General features: G+C 48.9%; 1 protein-coding gene and 1 pseudogene across 1 annotated transcript; both read right to left on the bottom strand.

Annotated features, from left to right (window-relative positions):
- Positions 1-1,847: 1,847 nt before the first annotated feature.
- Positions 1,848-3,869, bottom strand: LOC109561355 (lactoylglutathione lyase pseudogene; annotated as a pseudogene).
- Positions 3,870-16,408: 12,539 nt separating this feature from the next.
- Positions 16,409-24,816, bottom strand: TRIM11 (tripartite motif containing 11). Its single transcript, XM_019963293.2, has 6 exons — positions 24,164-24,816; positions 21,931-22,026; positions 21,251-21,481; positions 19,414-19,436; positions 19,229-19,329; positions 16,409-18,735 (listed from the first exon to the last, which is right to left on the bottom strand). The coding sequence occupies exons 1-6, from the start codon at positions 24,569-24,571 to the stop codon at positions 18,188-18,190; spliced, it is 1,407 nt and encodes a 468-aa protein (XP_019818852.2). The 5' UTR covers positions 24,572-24,816; the 3' UTR covers positions 16,409-18,187.
- Positions 24,817-24,832: the final 16 nt, after the last annotated feature.

Below are 24,832 nucleotides of genomic sequence, written 5' to 3'. Positions count from 1 at the left end.
CATACCAGTCGCTCAGTCATGTCCGACTCTTTGCAACCCCATGAATCGCAGCACGCCAGGCCTCCCTGTCCATCACCAACTCCTGGAGTTCACTGAGACTCACGTCCATCAAGTCAGTGATGCCATCCAGCCATCTCATCCTCTGTTGTCCCCTTCTCTTCCTGCCCCCAATCCTTCCCAGCATCAGAGTCTTTTCCAATGAGTCAACTCTTCGCATGAGGTGGCCAAAGTACTGGAGTTTCAGCTTTAGCATCATTCCTTCCAAAGAAATCCCAGGGCTGATCTCCTTCAGAATGGACTGGTTGGATCTCCTTGCAGTCCAAGGGACTCTCAAGAGTCTTCTCCAACACCACAGTTCAAAAGCATCAATTCTTCGGCGCTCAGCCTTCTTCACAGTCCAACTCTCACATCCATATATGACCACAGGAAAAACCATAGCCTTGACTAGATGGACCTTTGTTGGCAAAGTAATGTCTCTGCTTTTGAATATGCTATCTAGGTTGGTCATAACTTTCCTTCCAAGGAGTAAGCTTCTTTTAATTTCATGGCTGCAGTCACCATCTGCAGTGATTTTGGAGCCCATAAAAATAAAGTCTGACACTGTTTCCACTGTTTCCCCATCTATTTCTCATGAAGTGATGGGACCGGATGCCATGATCTTCGTTTTCTGAATGTTGAGCTTTAAGCCAACTTTTTCACTCTCCACTTTCACTTTCATCAAGAGGCTTTTTATTTCCTCTTCACTTTCTGCCATAAGGGTGGTGTCATCTGCATATCTGAGGTTATTGATATTTCTCCCGGCAATCTTGATTCCAGCTTGTGTTTCTTCCAGCCCAGCATTTCTCATGATGTACTCTGCATATAAGTTAAATAAACAGGGTGACAATATACAGCCTTGATGAACTCCTTTTCCTTTTTGGAACCAGTCTGTTGTTCCATGTCCAGTTCTAACTGTTGTTTCCTGACCTGCATACAAATTTCTCAAGAGGCAGATCAGGTGGTCTGGTATTCCCATCTCTTTCAGAATTTTCCACAGTTTATTGTGATCCACACAGGTTTTTCCTGTGGTCATGTATGGATGTGAGAGTTGGACTGTGAAGAAGGCTGAGCGCCGAAGAATTGATGCTTTTGAAATGTGGTGTTGGAGAAGACTCTTGAGAGTCCCTTGGACTGCAAGGAGATCCAACCAGTCCATTCTGAAGGAGATCAGCCCTGGGATTTCTTTGGAAGGAATGATGCTAAAGCTGAAACTCCAGTACTTTGGCCACCTCATGTGAAGAGTTGACTCATTGGAAAAGACTCTGATGCTGGGAGGGATTGGGGGCAAGAGGAGAAGGGGATGACAGAGGATGAGATGGCTGGATGGCATCACTGACTCGATGGACGTGAGTCTCAGTGAACTCTGGGAGTTGGTGATGGACAGGGAGGCCTGGCGTGCTGCGATTCATGGGGTTGCAAAGAGTCGGACATGACTGAGCGACTGATCTGATCTGATCTGATGCAGAGGATCATGTCATCTGCAAACATTAGAGTTTTACTACTTCTTTTCCAATCTGGATTCCTTTTATTTCTTTTTCTTCTCTGATTGCTGTGGCTAAAACTCCCAAAACTATGTTGAATAGTAGTGGTAAGAGTGGGCACCTTTGTCTTATTGTTGACTTTAGGGGAAATGCTTTCAATTTTTCACCATTGAGGGTAATATTTGCTGTGGGTTTATCATATACGGATTTTATTATGTTGAGGTATGTTCTTTCTATGCCTGCTTTCTGGAGGGTTTTTGTCATAAATGGATGTTGAATTTTGTCAAAGGCTTTCTCTGCATCTATTGAGATAATCATATGTTTTTGTTTGTTTGTTTGTTTGTTTTAATCTAAAATTTTATTTTATTTCAGTCTGAGTATTGCCACTTATTCAAATAGCTCACATAAACCCATTCCATCCAAAAAGGAAATATAAAATGCTTCTAACAGCATAAGCACAGTTGGCATGGCCTATCCAAAGGTCTTCCAATAGTGTCCACACGCAAAAAAAAAAAATCTAAATGGAGTTAAGCCATAAACTGGATGTTCTTATCATCTGTGCCGTAAGAAATATTCAACATCAGTTTGGTTTTAAAAACCCATCAAATATCAGTCATGGCAAGGAAGACCACTGAGCTGACTTTTGATAACTAAGTTATGTTAGCACTGAACGTAACGTATCCTACATGATTGCTGCCATGCGGAAGACCTTGGGGTAGGAGCTCTTCACAAGTAACACAAGCACCACCTGCACAGGGATGGCCGGGCATTCCCAGAGCAGCCGTGTGCTCCTGACTTCCTCCACTGCTTCTTCCTCACCATGGTACTCAAGCCTCCAAAGCTGAGAGGGCAATGCTCAAACTCACTGAAGGCTTTTACAAAGAAGACTAATGAGGGAGATGTTGTGAGGTACAGCTAAATACTAAAAGTGATGACGACGATGAGATCTTGAGTACTTGAGCCTACTTATATTGCCTTGGATTCATTGATTTTGCATGTTAGCCTGCTTTCTATCTCACAGGACACTGTGGGGGATTAAGTGAGATAAAGTATGTGACAGTCTAGTTTGTGTCTGCATAACCAGTATATAGTATTTCTATCCTCCTCCCCATCCCCAAAGAGGCTAGTCCTTGAACTTTCAGAGTACTCTGTAAAGAAGAAATTAGTATTTCTGTCTGCATCCGTGTCAGCATGATTCTAAATTTCTCCCGAGAGTCACTTCTCTTTTGTAAAATAAACTTTATACTATTTGAAATATACGTGAAGCTTCATTTTTGTTCAGGGTTTTTAACTTCTCATTGTGAAAAGTTACTTCTGAGGAACTGAAACCCCAGAAGGTAACCATAACAAAAACATGTTCAGTGTTTTTTTATATTTTAAATGATGGTTCAAAGGCAGACTTGTAGACTTGTATCTCTTCAGGAGATGGAAGGCAAATGCAGCCTCTGAAGGGAACTATTCTAATTATTGCCTAAAAAAGTAAAGTTATACAACTATATTCAAGGACATAAGACAAGGCACTACATTAAAACTAGGATGACTGAACAGTTAGGGGGAAACAGCTGAAAGAGTAAAGGGAGAGAGATTTAAGAATAATCTGAGTTGGGACAAGGATCCATCAGTCCTGGATGCTTCTGTTATCTGAATATCTTGAATCACATGATTTCCTGTTTTAGCTTCTACAATGTCTCCACTGAAATTTCAAATCAGCATTCTCACAGAACTAAATAATAGTTATCATTGTGTTGGGATTCAAAATTTCAATCCAGTAAACATCAGGATCTTGAATAAATGCCAGGCCTTTCATTTTACCATCATCAGGTTTCTTCACAAATTTGACTCCCAGTTCTTCAAATCTTTTACAAGCACCATGAACATCGGGAACAGCAATTCCAATGTGACCAAATCCTCGAGGGTCTGAATTGCCACTGTGGTAACTCTGGGTCTCATCATCTTCCGTGCCCCAATTGTGTGTCAGTTCAAGTGTAGCTTTTCTGGAGAATACCCATGCTACTTTTTCATCTTTATCTTTTGGGATGTCATTTTTATCCTCATAAGCCAAGAAATACAGTGAAAATTTCATAGTGGGGAAATCAAGTTTCTGGAGTAGTGTCATTCCAAGAATTCTCGTATAAAAATCCAGTGACTTCTTAGGATCCTTAATTCGCAACATGGTCTGCTGCAAGAGAAAATCCTTGGTGCTGGGGTCCGGGTCGGAGCAACAGCTGAGGGCAGCCTTGTTGGTGAGGCCGCCGGACTTGGGCTGTGGTTCTGCCATGGCCGCACTGCTGTATCATGGACGACTGTCCCCGGGAATGCAAGACGTATCCCAATCATATGTTTTTATCTTTCAACTTGTTAATGTGATGTATCACATTGATTGACTTGCATATATTGAAGAATCCTTGCATTCCCTGGGATAAAGCCCACTTGGTTATGATGTATGATCTTTTTAATATGTTGTTGGATTGTTTGCTAGAATTTTGTTACGGATTTTTGCATCTGTCTTCATCAGTGATACTGGCCTGTAGTTTTCTTTTTTTGTGGCATCTTTGTCATGTTTTGGTATTAGGGTGATGGTGGCCTCATAGAATGAGTTTGGCAGTTTACCTTCCTCTGCAATTTTCTGAAAGAGTTTGAGTAGGACAGGTGTTAGCTGTTCTCTAAATTTTTGGTAGAATTCACCTAGTAGCACAGTTTATTTATCCAATACAAAGAAATAGAGGAAAACAACAGAATGGGAAAGACTAGAGATCTCTTTAAGAAAATTAGAGATACCAAGGGAACATTTCATGCAAAGATGGGCTCGATAAAGGACAGAAATGGTATGGACCTAACAGAAGCAGAAGATATCAAGAAGAGGTGGCAAGAATACACAGAAGAACTGTACAAAAAAGATCTTCACGACCCAAATAATCACGATGGTGTGATCACTGACCTAGAGCCAGACATCCTGGAATGTGAATTCAAGTGGGCCTTAGGAACCATCACTACAAACAAAGCTAGGGGAACTGATGGAATTCCAGTTGAGCTATTTCAAATCCTAAAAGAGGATGCTGTGAAAGTGCTGGACTGAATATGCCAGCAAATTTGGAAAACTCAGCAGTGGCCACAGGACTGGAAAAGGTCAGTTTTCATTCCAATCCCAAAGAAAGGCAATGCCAAAGAATGTTCAAACTACGACCTAATTGTACTCATCTCACATGTTAGCAAAGTAATGCTCAAAATTCTCCAAGTCAGGCTTCAACAGTACGTGAACTGTGAATTTCCAGATAGTCAAGCTGGTTTTAGAAAAGACAGAGAAACCAGAGATCAAATTGCCAACATCCATTGGATCATCGAAAAAGCAAGAGAGTTCCAGAAAAACATCTACTTCAGCTTTATTGGCTACCCAAAGTCTTTGTGTTGATCACAACAAACTGTGGAAAATTCTTAAAGAGATGGGAATACCAGATCACCTTACCTGCCTCCTGAGAAATTTGTATGCAGCTCAAGAAGCAACAGTTAGAACTGGACATAGAACAACAGACTGGTGCCAAATAGGAAAAGGAGTACGTCAAGACTATATATTGTCACCCTGCTTATTTAACTTATATGCAGAGTACATCACAAGAAATGCCACACTGGATGAAGTACAAGCTGGAATCAAGATTGACGGGAGAAATATCAATAACCTCAGATATGCAGATGACACCATCCTTATGGCAGAAAGTGAAGAAGAACTAAAAGCCTCTTGATGAAAGTGAAAGAGGAGAGTAAAAAAGCTGGTTTAAAACTCAACATTCAGAAAACTAAGATCATGGCATCCAGTCCCATCACTTCATGGCAAACAGATGGGGAAACAGTGGAAACAGCAGAGACTTATTTTCTTGGGCTCCAAAATCACTGCAGATGGTGACTGCAGCCATGAAATTAAAAGATGCTTGCTCCTTGGAAGGAAAGCTATGACCAACCTAGACAGAGGTTAAAAAGCAGAGGCATTACTTTGCCAACAAAGATCTGTTTAGTCAAAGCTATGGTTTTTCCAGTAGTCATGTATGGATGTGAGAGTTGGACTATAAAGAAAGCTGAGCACCGAAAAATTGATGCTTTTGAACTGTGGTGTTGGAGAAGATTCGTGAAAGTCCCTTGGACTGGAAGGAGATCCAACCAGTCCATCCTAAAGGAAATCAGTCCTGAATATTCATTGGAAGGACGGAAGCTGAAACTCCAATACTTTGGCCACCTGATGCAAAGAACTGATTCACTAGAAAAGACCCTGATGCTGGGAAAGATCGAAGGCGGGAGGAGAATGGGACAACAGAGGATGAGATGGTTGGATGGCATCACTGACTTGATGGACATGAATTTGAGTAAGCTCTGTGAGTTGGTGATGGACAGGGAAGGCTGGCAAGCTGCAGTCCATTGGGTCACAAAGAGTTGGACATGACTGAGTGACTGAATTGAACTGGGATAAAAGCCCAGCAGGACTGCACAGCCTCCTTTTAGATTCCCTGAGGCTTTTCAGCGTTTGATTTGCTCCTAAGGGCCATCACTGAGGCTGGTTGCCAGAGAAGGGTTACAGTGATCCACAAGTGAAGGACTTGCCCTGGCCAAGAAAAGAAGAAAAATAAGGATGGTGGAGGGATGAATGGATGGATGTAAAATGCATTAGAGCTGGTGATGAGGCTCTCAGGAACTGGTGACATGATTCAGGGGATTTTTCCTCAGGGATATTGACATTCTCAAAGATAAGTATACAAAATGGCAAATCACTTTGAGGACTGCATGACAGTTCATTGTAAAGTTAAATGTTCAGTTACCCCCATGACCCATGAATTTCATTTCTAGGCATACTCTAGAGAATATATGCCCAAAGAAAGTTCAGGACAAGAATATTCTTAACAGCATTGTTCATAATTGCTAAAATCGAGTGCAATCCATTGTCCATCCAATGTTGTCCAAGAAATGAACAACAGAATGCTTTCTATAATTTAAAACTTAGCAAAATAATCAGAAAAGGCCAAAAGTGGAACAGTTGGTAAAGTCTGAGTAGGATCTGGGGATTGTGATATAGTTATTGAATAGTTTTGTATGAATGTTAATTTTCTGGTTTAAGCCTTTTACTGTGTTTATGCAACGTGTTGCCCTAGGCATATTCTTGGTGCTATTTTGAAACTTCTTTGTAAGTCTAGAAATATGTTTTTTTTTCATGTGAATTGTTTTAATGATGAGTGTTAGAATAGGCTAATTGGCCAGCCAGGGAGTTGTTTGGTCATAATAGAGATGCAACATGGGTGAGCTCCATCCCCACAGCCTGAACCCCAGGGAAAAGGATTTTGGGTGGAGGAGGCGGGGGAGAATGTGGGAAGCAGCATTGAGAATGTTAAGAGAAAACAGACAAATAGCCACTGCTAGAAATCTAACAGGAGTACGGTTCCACTCCAGAAGGAGGAAAGGAAGACTTCTGGGGAGAAATCTGAGGTCTGAATAGTGGAACATAGATCTTATCAAGTTGATGGGGATTGGCACTCAGGAAATCTGAATTACTGGGAAATCCCAGTGGAGACCCAGGCAAATGAGAGCATATGGGGCTTTAGAGTGGATGAGCGTGGGCTCTGGCCCTCGTGCTGGGCCAGGATGAAATGAGGATTCCAGAACAGGTGGACACTCAGCTGGTCCCCAGATGCCCTCACTGCCTCTCTTAGGAAGCCCAGGTGTAGACAGACGTTCCACCCAGGTCACACACTCGGGGCCTGAGAGTGTAACTGAGCAGGACCCTACGGGGCCTTTCCGGGAGAGACCCCACCCCCACTCATGTCCCCTGCCTGTCTCCTGTTTGTAGAAAACCTTTAGCTGCCTAGGCCTTCCTGAGGTCCAAAGAATAAATTTTATCAGAGAAGTGAGAAAATGCAGAAACAAAGAAAAATAGTCAAGCAAGACAAAATAATAATAGTTTGGCCATAAAATAAAGTCAAGGACCCTCAGCTCCTCCTCAAGGGCTATAGATAATATTCTGAGTCATATTCTTTGAATTGTTTTGCTGATAACATAACCTTTACCAGGCAAAGAAGTTAATTACATGATGACCAGATTATAGCCAAGACATAAGCCTCTCTCATCTTGCACAATTCCAAGAACTGGCCTCAAGGAAATGGGAACAAACCAACTTTGGAGCTGAAGATTTACTATCCTTAAAATAATCAAGGTGACACCGACCAGACCACTGCATGACCAACTTCAAGATAATTGTTTCAGCTGAGTGTACTGGTCTCTACCCCCTTTACATGTAAACTCCTGAAATTTCTCCTTGAAAGCTCTTGCCCCCTGATTGACAATGGAGAGTTGATTTTTTGCGACATAAGTCCACCTTCACCCCAAGATTGCCAGCAATAAAGCTACATTTCTTTTTACCCAACACTTGTTTCTCAGTGCTGGATTCTTGAACAATGAGCAGCCAAAACTGAATTTCATAAGAAGAACATCAAGAGGGACGGTGGGGCAGAGCTCCAGATGGGAGAGACATGGTCTGTTTGGGGACGTTTGTCTCAGCATGGGGGCTGTTAAGATCTCTCTCTGGGTTTTCCCTAATGGGATTTTTTAATGATTGATGTCACAATTGTCCAACAGCAGCCCCATCAATGCACATGGGGTACCATCTGGTGTCCTTCCATATCGTCCTCTGTCTGCCCAAGTCATTCCATGACCTCCCAGGCACCCCTGTGATCTCCAGGACTGCCACTGTCTTCCTGTGTCTGTCCATCTGTCTCTTTCTCTCTCTGTATGTGTGTTTCTCACTGTTTCTCTCTCCCTCTCTTTCTCTATCTCTGTCTCTTTGTCTATCTCTGTATCTATTTCTGTCTGTCTCTCCTTCAGAAAAATATCTACTTCTGCTTTATTGACTACACTAAAGCCTTTGACGGTGTGGATCACAACAAACTGGAAAATTCTGAAAGAGATGGGAATACCGGATCACCTGACTTGCCTCTTGAGAAATCTGTATGCAGCTCAGGAAGCAACAGTTAGAACTGGACATGGAACAACAGACTGGTTCCAAATAGGAAAAGAAGTACGTCAAGGCTGTATATTGTCACCCTGCATATTTAACTTAAATGCAGAGAAAATCAGGCCAAGCGCCAGGCTGGATGAAACACAACCTGGAAACAAGATTGCTGGGAGAAATACCAATAACCTCAGATATGCAGATGACACCACCCTTATGGCAGAAAGAGAAGAAGAACTAAAGAGCCTCTTGGTGAAAGTGAAAGAGGAGAGTGAAAAAGTTGGTTTAAAACTCAACATTCAGAAAACTAAGATCATGGCATCTGGTCCCATCACTTCATGGCAAACAGATGGGGAAACAATGGAAACAGTGACTTTATTTTTGGGGGCTCCAAAATCACTGCAGATGGTGACTGCAGCCATGAAATTAAAAGACATTTGCTCCTTGGAAGAAAAGTTATGACCAACACAGACAGCATATTAAAAAGCAAGACATCACTTTGCTGACAAAGCTATGGTTTTTCCAGTGGTCATGTATGGATGTGAGAGTTGGACCATAAAGAAAGCTGAGCACCGAAGAATTGATGCTTTTGAACTGTGGTGTTGGAGAAGACTCTTGAGAGTCCCTTGGACTGTAAGGAGACCAAACCAGTCAATCCTAAAGGAAATCAGTCCTGAATATTCATTGGAAGGACTGATGCTGAAGCTGAAACTCCAATACTTTGGCCACCTGATGCAAAGAGCTGACTCGTTGGAAAAGACCCTGATGCTGGGAAAGATTGAAGACAGGAGGAGAAGGGGATGACAGAGGATGAGATGGCTGGATGGCATCACTGACTCAATGAACATGGGTTTGAGCAAGCTCTGGGAGTTGGTGATGGAAAGAGAAGCCTGGCATGCTGCAGTCCGCGGGGTTGCAATGAGTAGGCCATGACTCAGTGATTGAACTGAACTGAACTGAACCTTCAACTTCAAGAAAAATAGAAAAAGAAGAATAACATGAACCCAAAGCAAGCAAAAAGAAGGAAATAACAAAGATGATGATGGAAATCATTGAAATAAAAAGAAAGAAAAAATAGAGACTATCAAATAAAATCCAAAGTTGTTCTTTGAAAAAATAAAAACAGATTTAAAACAAAATGTTTTTACTGAGGAAAAAAGGCACAAATTGCCAAAATGAAAGGGAAAACATTATTACCAACTTTTTAAAAATAATTAAAGTGATAATAAGGGAATTCTCTGAACACCTTTATGTCAGGAAATTAGACAACTTAGATGAAACAGGCAAATTCCTAGAAAGACAAAAATCATTTAAGGTATGAAAAATCTGAGCGGGCCCTAACAAATAAAATAGTAGTTTAAAATTTTCCCACAAAGAGAAGCCTAGAATCTGATGGCTTCATTGCTGCTGCTGCTGCTGCTAAGTCGCTTCAGTCGTGTCCGACTCTGTGCGACCCCATAGACGGCAGCCCACCAGGCTCCGCCATCCCTGGGATTCTCCAGACAAGAACACTGGAGTGGGTTGCCATTTCCTTCTCCAGTGCATGAAAGTGAAAAGTGAAAAGTGAAAGTGAAGTCGCTCAGTCGTGTCCGACTCTTTGCGACCCCATGGCCTGCAGCCCACCAGGCTCCTCTGTCCATGGGATTTTCCAGGCAAGAGTACTGCAGTGGGGTGCCATTGCCTTCTCCGGATGGCTTCATTGAAGAATCCACAAAACACTGAACAAAGAAACAACAGCAATCATTCACAAACTCTTTCAGAAAACAATGTAGGGGAAAAGACACCACAAGAAAACTACAGGCCCCTATTTGTCTTAAGTATGAATGTAAAAATCCAGAATAAAACATTAGCAAATGGAATTCAGTAACATATTGAAAAGAATCAGATGGGATTTATCCCAGGAATGTAAGGTTGGTTTGACATTTGAAAGTCAGTTATGTTATACACAGACTAGAAATAGGTAGGAGGCGTCTCTTTGAGGTGATAAAAATGCTCTAATAGTGGATTTTGGTGATGGATTTATTAGAAATTACTGAATTGCACGTTTGAAGCAGCTGAATTTTATGGTGTGAAAATTATACCACAGTAAAGTGAAAGTTAAGTTGCTCAATGGTGTCCAACTCTGCGACCCCATGGACGCAGGCCACTCTGTCCATGGGATTTTCTAGGCAAGAGTACCGGAGTGGGTTGCCATTTCCTTCTCCAAGGAATCTTCCTGACCCAGGGATGGAACTCAGGTCTCCCACATTGTAGACAGATGCTTTACCGTCTGAGCCAACAGGGAGGGAAATCTGACAGGAAGTTTGGACTTGGCAGGGTCTAGAGCAGGTAACCCGGGAAGGGATGGGACAGAGGGTCATGGGCAGGAGGTCAGATGGACTCACAGGAGGGGTGAGCTGAGACATGGGAGGTGGGAGATGTGGGGGTTTGGGGGTGTGGCATGCGGGTCTGGGGTGGGGGCAGACAGGGCCGCACAGAGGCTGTGAGGCAGGGAGAGGCGGAGGGCTCAGGGCACTGGAAGGAGGTGTGGGGCACAAACAGGAGAGCATGGTGGGGCCTGGGATAGATGCGGAGGAGCGCTAAGCACGACAGGAACGGGGGCTGGGGGTCTCCAACAGGAAGGCACACGGAGTGGGCAAGCGGTGCCTGAGGCTCCACTGAGAAAAGGAGGAGCTTGGGGACTCCAGGGATTGAGGATATGTGCGAGAGGTACCGGGCGTCAGGAATCCAGCAGGAGCATGCTGTGCAGATCGGACTGGTCAGTCCTAGACCCTCGAAGCTCCAGGCGCCTGGGTGCAGGTGGTGTGGATACTACCTGCAGCACTCTCGAACAGCTGGCTGGGCAGTAGTCCTCAGGACGTGTGTATACTGGGGGCACCGCTTCTGTAGGCGGGCCGGAGCAAGTGCGGCCAAAGACATGAGTGCGGGGTGGGAGGCCTCGCCCTGCAGGTCGCAGGCCAGGATCCGTTCCAGGAACCATTCCAACATGAGCCAAGAGTCACACAATGTGCACTGCTCCACGGCAAGTTAATGAAAGTCACTGAATTGCACATTTACAAGGGACTTCCCCGGTAGAGGACTTCCCGGGTGGCGGGAGACCTGGGTTCGATCCCTGGGTCAGGAAGATCCTCTGAAGAAGGAAATGGCAACCCACTCCAGTACTCTTGCCTGGAAAATCCCATGGACCGAGAAGCATAGTAGGCTACAGTCCATGGGGTCGCAAAGAGTCAGACACAACTGAGCGACTTCACTTCTTCTTCCCAGGTAGAACTAGTGGTAAAAACCTGCCTACCAATGCAGGAGATGTAAGAAAGGCCAATTCGTTCCCTGGTTGGGAAGATCTCCTGATGAAGGGAATAGCAACCCACTCCAGTATTCTTGCCTGGAGAATCCCATGGACAGAGGAGCCTGGCAGCCGACAGTCCATAGGGTCACACAGAGTTAGACACAATTGAAGCAACTTAGCATGCATGCATACACATTTATGAGTGAAGCTGAGGGTATAACAATTAGGCCTTAGTTCAGTTCAGTCACTCAGTCATGTCTGACTCTTTGTAACCCCATGAACCACAACTCGCCAGGCCTCCTTGTCCATCACCAACTCCAGAGTTCACCCAAACCATATCCATTGAGTTGGTGATGCCATCCAACCATCTCATCCTCTGTCATCCCCTTCTCCTCCTGCCCTCAATCCCTCCCAGCATCAGGGTCTTTTCAAATGAGTCAGCTCTTCGCATCAGGTGGCCAAAGTATTGGAGTTTCAGCTTCAACATCAGTCCTTCCAATGAACACCCAGGACTGATTTCCTTTAGGATGGACTGGTTGGATCTTCTTGCAGTCCAAGGGACTCTCAAGTCTTCTCAAACACCACACTTCAAAAGCATCAATTCTTCTGCATTCAGCTTTCTTTATGGTCCAACTCTCACATCCATAAATGACCACTGGAAAAACCATAGCCTTGACAAGATGGACCTTTGTTGGCAAAGTAATGTCTCTGCTTTTTAATATGCTATCTAGGTTGGTCATAACTTTCCTTCCAAGGAGTAAGCGTCTTTTAATTTCATGGCTGCAATCACCATCTGCAGTGATTTTGGAGCCCAGAAAAATAAAATCTGACAGTTTCCATTGTTTCCCCATCTATTTGCCATGAAGTGATGGGACCATATGCCATAATCTTAGTTTTCTGAATGTTGAGCTTTAAGCCAACTTTTTCACTCTCCTCTTTCATCAAGAGGCTCTTTAGTTCTTCACTTTCTGCCATAAGGGTGGTGTCATTTGCATATCTGAGGTTATTGATATTTCTCCTGGCAATCTTGATTCCAGCTTGTGCTTCTTCCAGCCCAGCGTTTCTCATGATGTACTCAAGCAGGGGGACAATATACAGCTTTGACATATTCCTTTTCCTATTTGGAGCCAGTCTGTTGTTCCATGTCCAGTTCTAACTGTTGCTTCCTGACCTGCATACAGATTTCTCAAGAGGCAGGTCAGGTGGTCTGGTATTCCCATCTCTTTCAGAATTTTCCACAGGCCTTCAGTTCAGTTCAGTTCAGTCGCTCAGTCATGTCCGACTCTTTGCGACTCCATGAATCGCAGCACGCCAGGCCTCCCTGTCCATCACTATCTCCCGGAGTTCACTCAAACTCATGTCCATTGAGTCGGTTATGCCATCCAGCCATCTCAGGCCTTAGTAGTTATTTAAAATCCCAGCTGTTTTAAGACCTAGCTCTCTTACCCTGTTGTCTCAGGCGTGAAATGGGATGGTACCACAAAGATGTGCTGTGAGACGCGAGTAACTGTGGAGGAAACAAGTGAAAAAGGACCCTTTGTCTTTTAATCTGGCTTTGTGAACACATTACATGCCGCTGAGAGGTACAGGAGAGGAAGTAAAAGGGCCTGACAGAGACTGACCACCCATATAGACCGAGGGGGGCTGTTTTTGTCTTAAATATTCCTTTGACCATACTTCAGCCATAAAAGGGAAAAACGTGAAAAAGCGAAGTCACTCAGTCGTGTCCGACTCTGCAACCCCATGGACTGTAGCCTACCAGGTTCCTCCATCCATGGGATTTTCCAGGCAAGAGTACTGGAGTGGGTTGCCATTTCCTTCTCCAGAGCATCTTCCCAACCCAGGGATCGAACACGGGTGTCCTGCATTGTAGGCAGACGCTTTACCGTCTGAGCCACCAGGGAAGTCCCATAAAAGGGAGAGAAACTGTCATTTTCAGGGATGTCAATGGACTTAAGAGTCTGTCATACAGAGTGAAGCAAGGCAGAAAAACAAATACTGTATGCATATATGTGGAATCTCAAAAAATGGTTATCAATGAGCTCATCTGAAAAGCAGAAATAGAGACACGGATGTAGAGAACAACCTATGGATACCGAGGAAAGGTGGAGTAGGATGAATTGGGACATTGGGATTGATATATATACAGTATTACGTATAAAACAGATCACTAATGAGAACCGACTGTATAGCACAGGGAACTCTACCCGGTGCTCTGTGGTGACCTCAATGGGATGGGAATCCAAGAAGGAACATATGTATGTATATGTATGGCTGATTCCCTTTGCAGTCCAACAGAAACTGATGACAGCAGTGTAAAGCAACTGTTGTTGTTCAGTCGCTCAGTCATGTCTGACTCTTTGCGACCCCATGGACTGCAGCACCCCAGGCTTCCCTGTCCATCACCAACTCCCGAAGCTTGATCAAACTCAAGTCCATTGAGTCGGTGATGTCATCCAACCATCTCATCCTCTGTCGTCCCCTTCTCCTCCTGCCCTCAAATCTTTCCCAGCATCAGGGTCTTTTCTAATAAGTCAGTTCTTCACATCAGGTGGACAAAGTATCGGAGCTTCAGCTTCAGCATCAGTCCTTCCAATGAATATTCAGGACTGATCCTTTAGGATTGACTGGTTTGATCTTGTTGTCCAAGGGACTCTCAAGAGTCTTCTCCAAAACTACAGTTCAAAAGCATCAATTTTTCACCGCTCAGCTTTCTTTATGGTCCAACTCTCACATCCATACATGACTACTTACTAATGCCTTTAGTATTGTAGTAGCTACTTCCTCCAACTTCTGAGGTCTCCACCACGCCATCCTGAATATTTGCTTTTCAGCACTGACCTGACCTGGGTTCGATCCCTGGGTAGGGAAAACCCCCTGGACAATGAAATAGCAATCCACTCCAGTATTCTTGCCTGGAGAATTCCATGGACAGAGGAGACTAGTGAGCTACAGTTTATGGGGTCATAAAGAGCCAGACACGACTGAGCAAATAACACTTTCACTTTCACCCCCAAATGCTTATCTTCACTTTTTCCCTGTTTTCCCATTGTCCTGCTGAGTCATGTGGGAAGAGGGGTGCTAGGCAATACTTGGGGTTCCCTGGTGGCTCACTGGTAAAGAATTTACCTGCCAATGCAGGAGACACAGGTTTGATCCCTGGTCAGGAAGATCCCCTGGAGAAGGAAGTGGCAACCCTCTCCAATATTGTTGCCTGGGAAACCTCATGGACAGAGGAGCCTGGCAGGCTAGTTCGTTGGATCACAAGAGTTGGGCATGACTTAGCAGCTAACAAGGCAGTCCTTATGGTTGTTTTGAAGCCCCAGGAATGGCTGACGCATGCTACACTGCCCTGGCTTACTCTACATTCATCCAGCTTTATTTTCCTCCAGAATGCTCACTGACTACCCAAGTAAGAGCTCACCAACTGATAGTCTTACCTCAGCTACTCCTAGTGTAGGAGGTAACTGCTGGTGTAAATCATTTATTGCTAATGTGGGAACCACCAGCTGCTAGCACTGACTGCCAATGTAAGAGCTCCTAGTGCCAACGTAGACCTCTACTGCTCATGTAGGGGCTGTTACCCATCACTCGCTAGGTTTCAGGTCATGTCCATGAGCCTGCATGTTCTTTGTGGTCTCTCTCAGCCTAGAATATTGGGTGGCACCGCTGGGATGCAGGCACATTTGTAAAGCTGAAAATCAGTCTGCTTGCCAATAGGTGTCAGCGAAGCTCATTTTTCCCCCCTCTCAACTGCTGGAGAGTAGCAGAATGTCACCCCAAAACTTCTCATTTGCCATAGATTATGTAACCAAGCAGATCCTATAGGGCTTTCTCGGGACAGACCCTTCCCCCTCTGCTGTGGTTCCTCTCTGAAGTAGACAAATAACAGTAACTGATGCACAATCCCTGAATTGTTTTCACAGATGGAAGAAACTACTTGATGATCTGGACCCCTAGACCTACTGGAGCCTAAGACTGGTTAATATTAGCCACTCTGCTATCTCACCATCAACCAGAGAACTGTGTGCATGAGCTGATCGCATACCCTGAGATGCCCCCTCCCCGACCTGGCCTTTAAAAATGCCTTGCTGAAACCCTTCAGGGGGAGTTTGGGGTTTTAGAGACCCCTGCCCTACTTGTATTGGTGCCTTTACAATAAATACTGCATACCCAGGGTTAGTGGACTGGCTTTACTGCTCATTGGCAAGCCAACCCAAGTTTGGTTTGGTAACAATTATTTTGAGTTGTTGGTGTTTAAGAAGCAAATATAAGGTCCCTGCCTTTCCCCTTTTAAAAGCAGAACATACATTTTCAGAGGTATCTCTGTCCCCCCTCCACAGGAAAGATTTGGAGACTCCAGATCCTATCAGTTTAGAGACTGAGGGGACGGGATCTACATGTAACAAAGCATACTAACTAGCCTTAGCTACCGTCGGTTTACTTGCACGTTTTGCCACCCCTGGAAGCCTAAGGCTGCTTTCCCTGTCTTGTCACTTCTCCATAAACATTGTTCTTTGTTGAAGTTGTATCTAAGCCAGAGATCTAAGCTGCTGTTCTAAGGCACTCATTTTCCTGGGACTTCTTCTATGCATACCTGAGGCATACGAGTCAATAAACTTTTGTTTTTCTGTTATTTTTTATTTAAAGGTCTCAGCCAAGAACTCAGAAGGGTTGGGGGAAAATGATTTTTCCTCCCCCACACTTGTGTTCAGCTTTGTTCGAAAGCCAAAGCCAGAAGTGTCCTGACAGCAGTTCTATGCTCATTCATTAAACCCACGAGGCTGTTACGCAGACTAGGTTTCCAAAAGCCATTGCTGAAGTCCTAAACCTTAAAATCCGAATCGTTCTCCAGGCAGGAACCAAATAATATGCTCAGATTTCCAGGAGGAAATGAAGCAGTGGGCCCGGTTACTTGGGAAATGATATGGGAATAATTTTTAACCAAAAACAAAAAAATGGCCAGACCCCTGACTCAACTGGGAAAATACTTCCCCCTATTGTATGTAATTTGAAGGAACTGCTGTTATAGATATTCAGAAGTGGTGTATAATAGTCACAAAGCCCAAGAATGGGAGAATGAGTAAGTAAATAAGTAAATGAAAAAGTACTGGCTATTGAACACAGTGGAATGTAGGAAATGTTTATCAGGTTATCTGTAAAAAGGAAAAAATCCCCACAGTACCCGCAGGACATAAACACACATGCTGAGTCAAAGAACATGGAGAGGGTATCTGGGAGTTGCTGTGCTTGTGTGGGCAGCAGCTGCATCCCTGACTTGGCCAGTGAGCATCCTGCTTCCGTATCCCTCCCCGAGGGTGGGCTCTCTGGAGGATTTCCCCACTCTCCAACCTTAAGGACAACTGTGAGTTTATTTACTACGAGAATGGTAAATGGTTTATTTACTATGAGAGTGGCCCTTACAATTAATCAAAATTGAGGGGTGCAGAGACACTGTATCACACCTTCTTGAGAAGGGTGAAGAAGTGTCAAAACTTAAAGCAAAAACGAACCCTGGATTCTGTAAGCCAGGGTTCTCTGTGGCCTCACCCCCGCCCCCAGGCAGGAGTGCTACTCTGGGTTCTGAGTTCAGGGATGGCCCCACGGTCACTGAGGAGACACACTTGAGAGGGCAAGGCCAGCCTGCTCTTCTCAGTGCCACTCAGGTGGAAACTGTGGAGCTTCACACTCACTTCCACGCACTTACAACTCCCAGAACCGAACCTCTGCACTGGGGACCAGGGAAGGACCTTTTTCCAGAAGCCCTGGGTGGGCCACACTCAGGGGGATTTGAGGACGTCTGCGTGTCCTAGTTAATCAACCCCTTTATTTGGTGACTCACTTTCCACATCACCTGTCACCTGAGGACTCTGCTGCACCCCCAGTTAATCGGAGAAAACCACAGACTTCCCTAGCAGTTTGGACCAGACCCCAAGTCAGGTTGGTGGGCTTTGAACCACCTCTTGGCCAAGCAGTCTCACAGGATAGTAGCTTTCTTAAGGGGTAAGGGTCCGGGGGGCTCACACTGCAGGCTGAGTAAATTCTACAGGCTCTCGTCTCACCTCAGACTGCAGCTGGGCAGGGCAGGCTGCCGAGGCTCCTGGAACCAGAGCTACCAGGGCCCCAGGCTCAGGGCTCCGCCAAGGACTGTGGTGTGATGCACTGGTGAATGGGGTCTCAGCACCTGATGACCTTGCAGGGTCCCGGGGGGAGGACAGCCCAGCCTGCACACACTCACCCATGGCTTCCTGGGAGTGGCAGTGACAGAGTTCAGTTTGCTCCTCGATCTGAGTGGCACTATGGATGCTTTCCATAGCTCAGAGGCCAAGCACCGTCCCCTCGGGTTTTCCAAGCATCTCGCAGACTCAGAAGGCAGGACAAGGGGCGCGAGAGGCCTGCTCACTGGGGAGCCAGCCCATCCCCGGGCCCGCCTTTCAGCCTGCAGATGGTCATAGGGGTCGGGCTGCTAGACAGAGGAGAGAAGAGGGCCCGCAGGGTCCCCGAGAAGGGCGTCTCAGGAAAGGTATACAAGAGCGACCCATCATTGGCACTGTAGAAGGACAGGTGTCCAGCCTCGTAGTCCAGAAAGATGCCCACGCGCCGGGGTGGGTCTCGGAGAGGGGCAAAAGCTCGCTCGGAGGAGTTGTAGTAGCTTCCCAGGAACACCAGGATCCAGAAGCCGTTGCCAGCAAACAGCTCGCCCTTCTCCTTGCGGTTGGCGTTCTCTCTGCAGACACCCAGGGCCCAGCTGGCCCGCTCCCCCACCTCCACCTCCCAGTAGTGGCGGCCCGAGGTCAGGGGCTCCCGGCCCAGCACACAAGGCCCAGGGTCGAACCGCTCCGGGCTGTCGGGCAGGGCCTGCCGCAGGTCCCCACGCCGCACGCTCCTCCGGTCCTCGGACAGCACCAACTCAGGGTTGGCTGTGTCAGGATCCAGGGTCATGTCCCCTGCAGACAGAGCAGCGGTCAACCCTCCCAGCTGTCTGCATCAGATCCCTACAGCCCTACAATCACAGCTTGTGACTGACCACAAACCGACCACACCCCTTCTCCCACTCAAAAAGATTATGCAACCACTTTGAGTTGTATCTTGGAACATTCTAGAAAGTAGTTCATGCTTCCTTGTGATTCACCCTCCTTTAGAGGACAGAAGAAAATCCTGAGTGCTTTCTGTCTGTGTGTTCCAGCGCAGCAGGCTCCCCAAGCCTGGGGTCCACACAGTGCCCTGGGATTTCTGCTCTTCCTAAATATATCAGTGAAAAGTTTGGACCTGACCTGCTATCTCATCTGCCCAAGGGCCTCGATCCCTCTTAGTTTCTCATCCATGAACCGGGAGCTTGCGTGCTGTTCTACCCCAGACCACCAGCAGAAGCTCAGGACTGGCACCGTCTCTGATCTGGAAACAGCAGGCGGGACCCCCCGGCCTGTGCACGGCACTCACCTCGGAACCTCCGCAAGGCCTCCACCAGCCCAGGGACCCTGCACACGGTCCTCATCTCCATAGGCACCACCTCGGGAGGCTGCAGCTTCACGTCCTGGACTCTAGAGGGGCAGTGCAGACGTCACCCCTGCGGGGGGCCCGCCTGAACCCTGCCCCCCTCCCTGGGGAGAGGCCGAAGCTCCTACCTGCGGAGTGTGTCCCTGATGTCCTGTGGGAGAGACACACGGCGTCAGCACCCGTCTCCTGTCTCGGGCCTGCCCTCACCCTGGCCTGGCCCTGCACCAGAGTGCTCCCAAACCTCCTGCGTGGGCACACACTCATGTGGTGGGAAACCACCCTGGAGCTGTCCTGAATCAGGCATGAGGTCACTGCAGAGCTGCTCTGGGCGCGTCCAGCCCTGCAGACCCGGCTGCATCCCCTTCACATGCCTGGAGGGCACAGGGGATGTGGCTGCCAGCCCCCTTACCCACAGAGCCCTAGGCACCCCTGGGTGCCAGGAGAGGTGGGGTGGGGTGGGGTGGGGTGGAGTCCCACCCTCCAGGGGTTGAAGGCTGTCTCCACCTTAGCCCGGAGCCATGCCTCTATCAGCCGAGCACTTTCTGCGCCCCAGGAGATAGGCAGCTGGTGGACTGGTGTCTGTGGTCTCATCTGCCCCCTGTCCTACTGGAGCTCCAGCCTGGCCTGCACCGCTGCCATCCCTCAGTCCCCACTCACAGCTGACCTTCCTGGAAAGGCCTCTCTGCCTGGATGCTCCTCTCTCTTGTGATGATATGTGAGGACAGTTTAAGTGTCACAAACCGATTGTGCCCCCCAAGTCCAAGGCGCTCCCTGCAGCAGGCCTCCTGACCAACACTGCAGGCCAAGGGTCAGCCCACCCGACCTCCTCCACGCCTCAGTAAACACGGTGCTATCCAGAGCTGCTCTTCCCCCAGCACAGGCAAAGGGAAGCTCTGGGGTTGAGGCGGGGGGTAGGGGGGAGAATGGGGGGCATCTTTTCTGCAGCCAGCCAGCCAGCCAGGTGACCAGGGAACCAAGAGGATGACAAAGGCCAGGAGATGTGAGCACTTGGGAAGGTAGGGGAGCAGTGGTGAGCAGTGGGGGGCAGATGGGGTAGTAAGGAACAGGCAGCAGGGAGTGAAGGACAGGAAATGCAGCCAAGCCAGCTGAGGTCAGTCCCTCACTGAGAGATCTCAACTGAGACCCCACATTGCATTTCATATAAATCTGCGGTTCTCATCTTACTTCCTGGACCAATCTCTCCTCCCTCTAGAACCTCTGCTTCCTGCAGCTTTTCCAGCACCACTCACTCACCTTTGAGGGCTGCTCCCTATTATCCCCAGCTGCCTGCCCCAGCCCCACTTCACTGACCTCTGCTGACTTCCCTCAACCCCCGCCACACACTTGCCCAGGATTCTTCCTGCTTCCCAGGCTGAAAAATCACTTGTTGGCTCAGCACAGGCCAAAGGAATGTTTTAGCCCCAGGGGTGCAGCCTGAAGCTGGTCCTTAAAGGTTCACTCAGCTCTGAAGCTCCAAGGAGGGTCACCTCCTGCAGGAAGCCCCCTGGACTGCACATGCAGTGTCCTCACTCCCACCCGAGGGCACAAATTGCTGGGGCCAGGAGTCCAGCAGACTCTCAGGGGCAGCACTGGGCCCATGCAGGAATCACAGTGGGAGACCTGCTGGCTATTCCTCTCAGCCCAGTGGGCCCAAACCTTCAGAGAGCTCGGTGGTGGTGACCCAGTGGCTCTGGATCCTGGAATGCCAGCCATCCTGTGGCCTGGCCAGTCTCCAGGAGGCCTCCCAGGACAGGCACTAATAGCAGTTCATGCAGCTCAGCACTGCAGTCTACTCTGCATGTTTCACAGGAAGGTGACTAGCTATTGACCTGGGAGGTCCAGGCAAGCATCAAGGTAGTCGGTTTTCTCTGCACAATGCTTCCCCCACTCTCCGGCTCTCCCTTCCCATGCCTGGCCTTCCCCCAAGACCCCACACGCCCACTCCCAGTACGGGTGCCAGCTCACCTGCAGCAGCCCCAGTGCAGGCAGCTGGCAGCGGCCCTCCAGCTCGGTGATCAGCTCGGCCAGCTGGGCGCTCTGCTGTCCAAGGCGGGCCGCACTCTCCCTCAAGGGGGGCAGCACCTCCAGCTCCTCCTCTTCCAGCCTCTGCAGCAGCAGCTGCTCCTCCTCCACGAGCAGACGGCGCAGCCTCTCAAACTCGGTCAGTACATTCTGCCGCTGGGTCTCCACCATCTTCTGTGGGGGCCAGGGAGGATGGCTGAGGGCCTGGGACCTGGAGCCTCACTAATCCATCTGGGGTTCCCCCACACCCACTCCTTCCTGACCCCAAAGCACTGCACCACCAGGGGCACTCAACAAATCCAGGGGGACTTAGTATCCCCCCAAATCCCAACCTTACCACCCAATGCATTCCCAATTTCCATTTCCCCAACCCTCAAGGCCACAATCTGGGATGGCCCCCACACCCATCCCTCCCCACACCTCCCCACCTGGGACCCCCCATGCCTGGCCCTCCCTGACACCCATCCCCAGGTGGCACACCCACGCAGAGTTGGGTTATACACGGGGTCTGGAGCAAGAGTGCTGCCTGAGGAGCAGCGTGAGGCTGACTGTTAACAGCAGAGCCCTGTGGTGGGGCCCTCCTGCCCCCCACCCCTGCCCACATTGGGCGCCTGGCCACCTGCCTGCCACAGGGAGCAGGTCTCCTCCGCTTGGGCCTGGAACAGCAGCGCATCCTCCATTTGCTTCCGCAGATGCTCCAGGGATTTCTCCAGCTTGCTCTGCAGGGAGGTGAGGCCAGAGTGACTCCAGCCAGGCCAGGCCCCCAGGCTGGCTCTTATACCTGCTCCCACCTGCTCGACTCCAGCTAAGCCTGAACGCAGCTGGCAGGGACCAGTAGCGGAAACATGGGTCTGGGACACGGTGAGTCCCAAACTTGCCAGGAGACGCCCTCTAACTGCTGTGGCCCTTCCACCACTGCCCTCACGAGCGTGGCTCTCCTGCTACTGCCTTTTGGCTGAATCTCCTTTCTTCTGTGGTTCCCATGCCTCCCTCAGCTCAGGGCAACTTTCCCACAACCATTTTCACTGCATCACCACCTTCTTTCTTCCAAACCCCGTCACGTCTCTCTGCCTGGACTGGGCTTGCTGGATTTCAGCTGGTTGGAACACACGGCGGGACGGGCTACATTTGTATCCGGTTCCTTGGCCCTGATTTCAGGCCTAGGCCTGACATTGCCTTCAACCCTGTTTAGGACACGTTCAGCACCTTTAGGCCATAAGGCCTAAACGACTATCACAAGAGAGACCATGGCGGTGCTCGTGGGGTTTCTACTGTTCTATCCATGTTCTAGACACGCCAGGGCCCCGAGAGGCTGCCCTTTGTAGTCAGGGCTTCCGGGCTGTGCAGATACCCGCCAGAGCCCTCTGCGGGGCACCTTCCCCAGCACTAAAAGCAAGCACCAGAACAGGGAAGGGGATTGGGTCATGACATCCCAGAAGATGACACGATGGTACCTACAGTATTTAGAGCTGAGATGACTGACAAACAGCAGAGCTCTCTGCTCTCCTCCTTTCAGCATTTTCCAAGACAAAGGTGCCTACCCTTTACCAGGAAGGGGAGAGCACTCATCACCCAGAGGCAAGCTGCCGATACTGAGGTGAGTCCACCTTTCCACCTATTGATCTCTTCTGTCACTCTAATTTGCAAGCCTGAGTTACAGAACGTGATATGCTAGAGAAAAAGGCTTTTCCTCCCCTGGGACAGGGAGGGTCAAGGGCTACCATGGCAGACTTTATCAGGTCAGCTGGAAGAGGCCTCTAGAGAACTACTGGTCGTTCTCTGCTCTTCCGGTCACTATCCACACCCTGACCAGGATCCTCAGCGACAGGAGTGCAAATCTGCCAGACTGATATAAGGAGTGGGTGTTCAAGTGTGCATACTACGCCTCAAAGTGAGCGAAAAAAACCACAAGAACGTGTGAGCACAAGTCCAGTGATGTGGGCTTGGTACAGGTTTATTCTGTTGTCCTGAAGTTTATTCTATGATAGTGACAGAACAGCAATCCTAACGCGGACTAAACTGTGTACTCGAGGCACCTCAGCAGCAGATAGCACTGGCCACAAAGAGAAATGAAAATCACAGTCAAAAAGTTTGAAAGGTATCACCCACAGACTTTATACTTTGGGTTTCAGAAGCAAACCGACCCACAGACCAGGGAGGTAGCAGGCAGCTGGCCAGGTAAGTGTTTGTCCTGAGCATCTTAGCAGAGGAGAGTGCTGGTGTTAAGTTTGGATTTTAAGAAATACATTTCCATAACAGAGAAACAAGGCCTCTCTGCCTGGGCTCACAGCAGGGCTGCCTTGTCTGCTGGCAGAGTATCCAAACACTGGTGGGCTCTGGCTCCCAGAGCAATGGCTCCATCCTACGTTGATCCCAGCCTGGGGCTCTCCAGCAGCTTCCTGGCTGCCTTCCCATCTGGCCTAATCAGAACGTCAGCTCTGGCGTGGGCCCCACAACCTACTCTGCCCACCAGCCTCTGAGAACTCAAGAGTCCACATCCATGCACGTCCATCTGGGACCAGCCACCTCTCAGGTTCCCTCCCCACTTTTCTCCTACTCTCGGCTCCGTCTCTGCCAATGGTCAAACTGCCCAGTCCCCTACCCGGACAGCCCTCCCACAGCCTCTTTAGGACCTAGACTTCAGAAAGCTCGTCCCCTCCCCGCCCAGGTTCCTAGGCCAGCGCCTCACTGGTGGGCGGTGCCTCAACCCCCTAGGATGCTGGTTTGGGACAGGCTGCACCCCTCTTACACACCCACAAGACCCGGGGCAGGCTGCGCCCCATCCAGGCCCGGGCCCCCCACCCGCGCCGCGGCGATCTCCTACCAAGCCGTGCTCTGCCCGGGGCCTGCCCACACCTTAAGGTCTTCGGCCGCGTCCTGCAGCGGGCGCACACGGTGCGCCCAGTGCTCCCCTGAACGCTCGCAGGCCGCGCACAGAAGGCGCAGCTCGTCGCCGCAGAAGGCGGCCAGCGGCTCGCGGTGCGCTGCGCACACTCCCTGCGGAACAGGCGACGGTGGGTGCAGGCGCCGCGCCATCTCGGCCATCTTGGCGAGCGGGCGGTTGGGTCGCAGGTTCCTCTGAGGGAACAGCTCGCGGCACTCGGGGCAGGCGTACGGGCCCTCGGGCTGGCCCCAGCAGCGCCGGATGCACTCGCGGCAGAAGTTGTGGCCGCAGTCGGTCATCACTGGATCCGTGAAGTAGTCGAGGCAGATGGCGCAGGTGGCCTCCTCTTGGAGGTTGGTCGACAGGTCGGGTGCGGCCATGGCCCCGATGGAACGGACGAGGGCCGCGTTCTCCGCCGGGTCGGGCGGCCGCTGCCGGGACTCTGGGGAGGGGTTGGGGACGCGCGGTACAGGGCACCAGGGGATTCGGGGAGCTTCTGGGCGCAGGGTCTCCGGGGTCCGAGGCCTCTCGATTCCGAGGATGAGGAGTGTGCGGCTCCGAGACGCGGCGACTCCAGGAAGGTAGGGCCTAGGGATCCCGTTTGCAAGCAGGAAGGTACACTCAGCAGCAGCGGAAGCAGG

This window comes from Bos indicus, chromosome 7 (assembly GCF_029378745.1).
Source record: "Bos indicus isolate NIAB-ARS_2022 breed Sahiwal x Tharparkar chromosome 7, NIAB-ARS_B.indTharparkar_mat_pri_1.0, whole genome shotgun sequence".
In the NCBI taxonomy this organism is placed as follows: domain Eukaryota; kingdom Metazoa; phylum Chordata; class Mammalia; order Artiodactyla; family Bovidae; genus Bos; species Bos indicus.
Note: the sequence above shows the minus strand (reverse complement) of the source record. Positions and strands in the feature narration are given on the sequence as shown.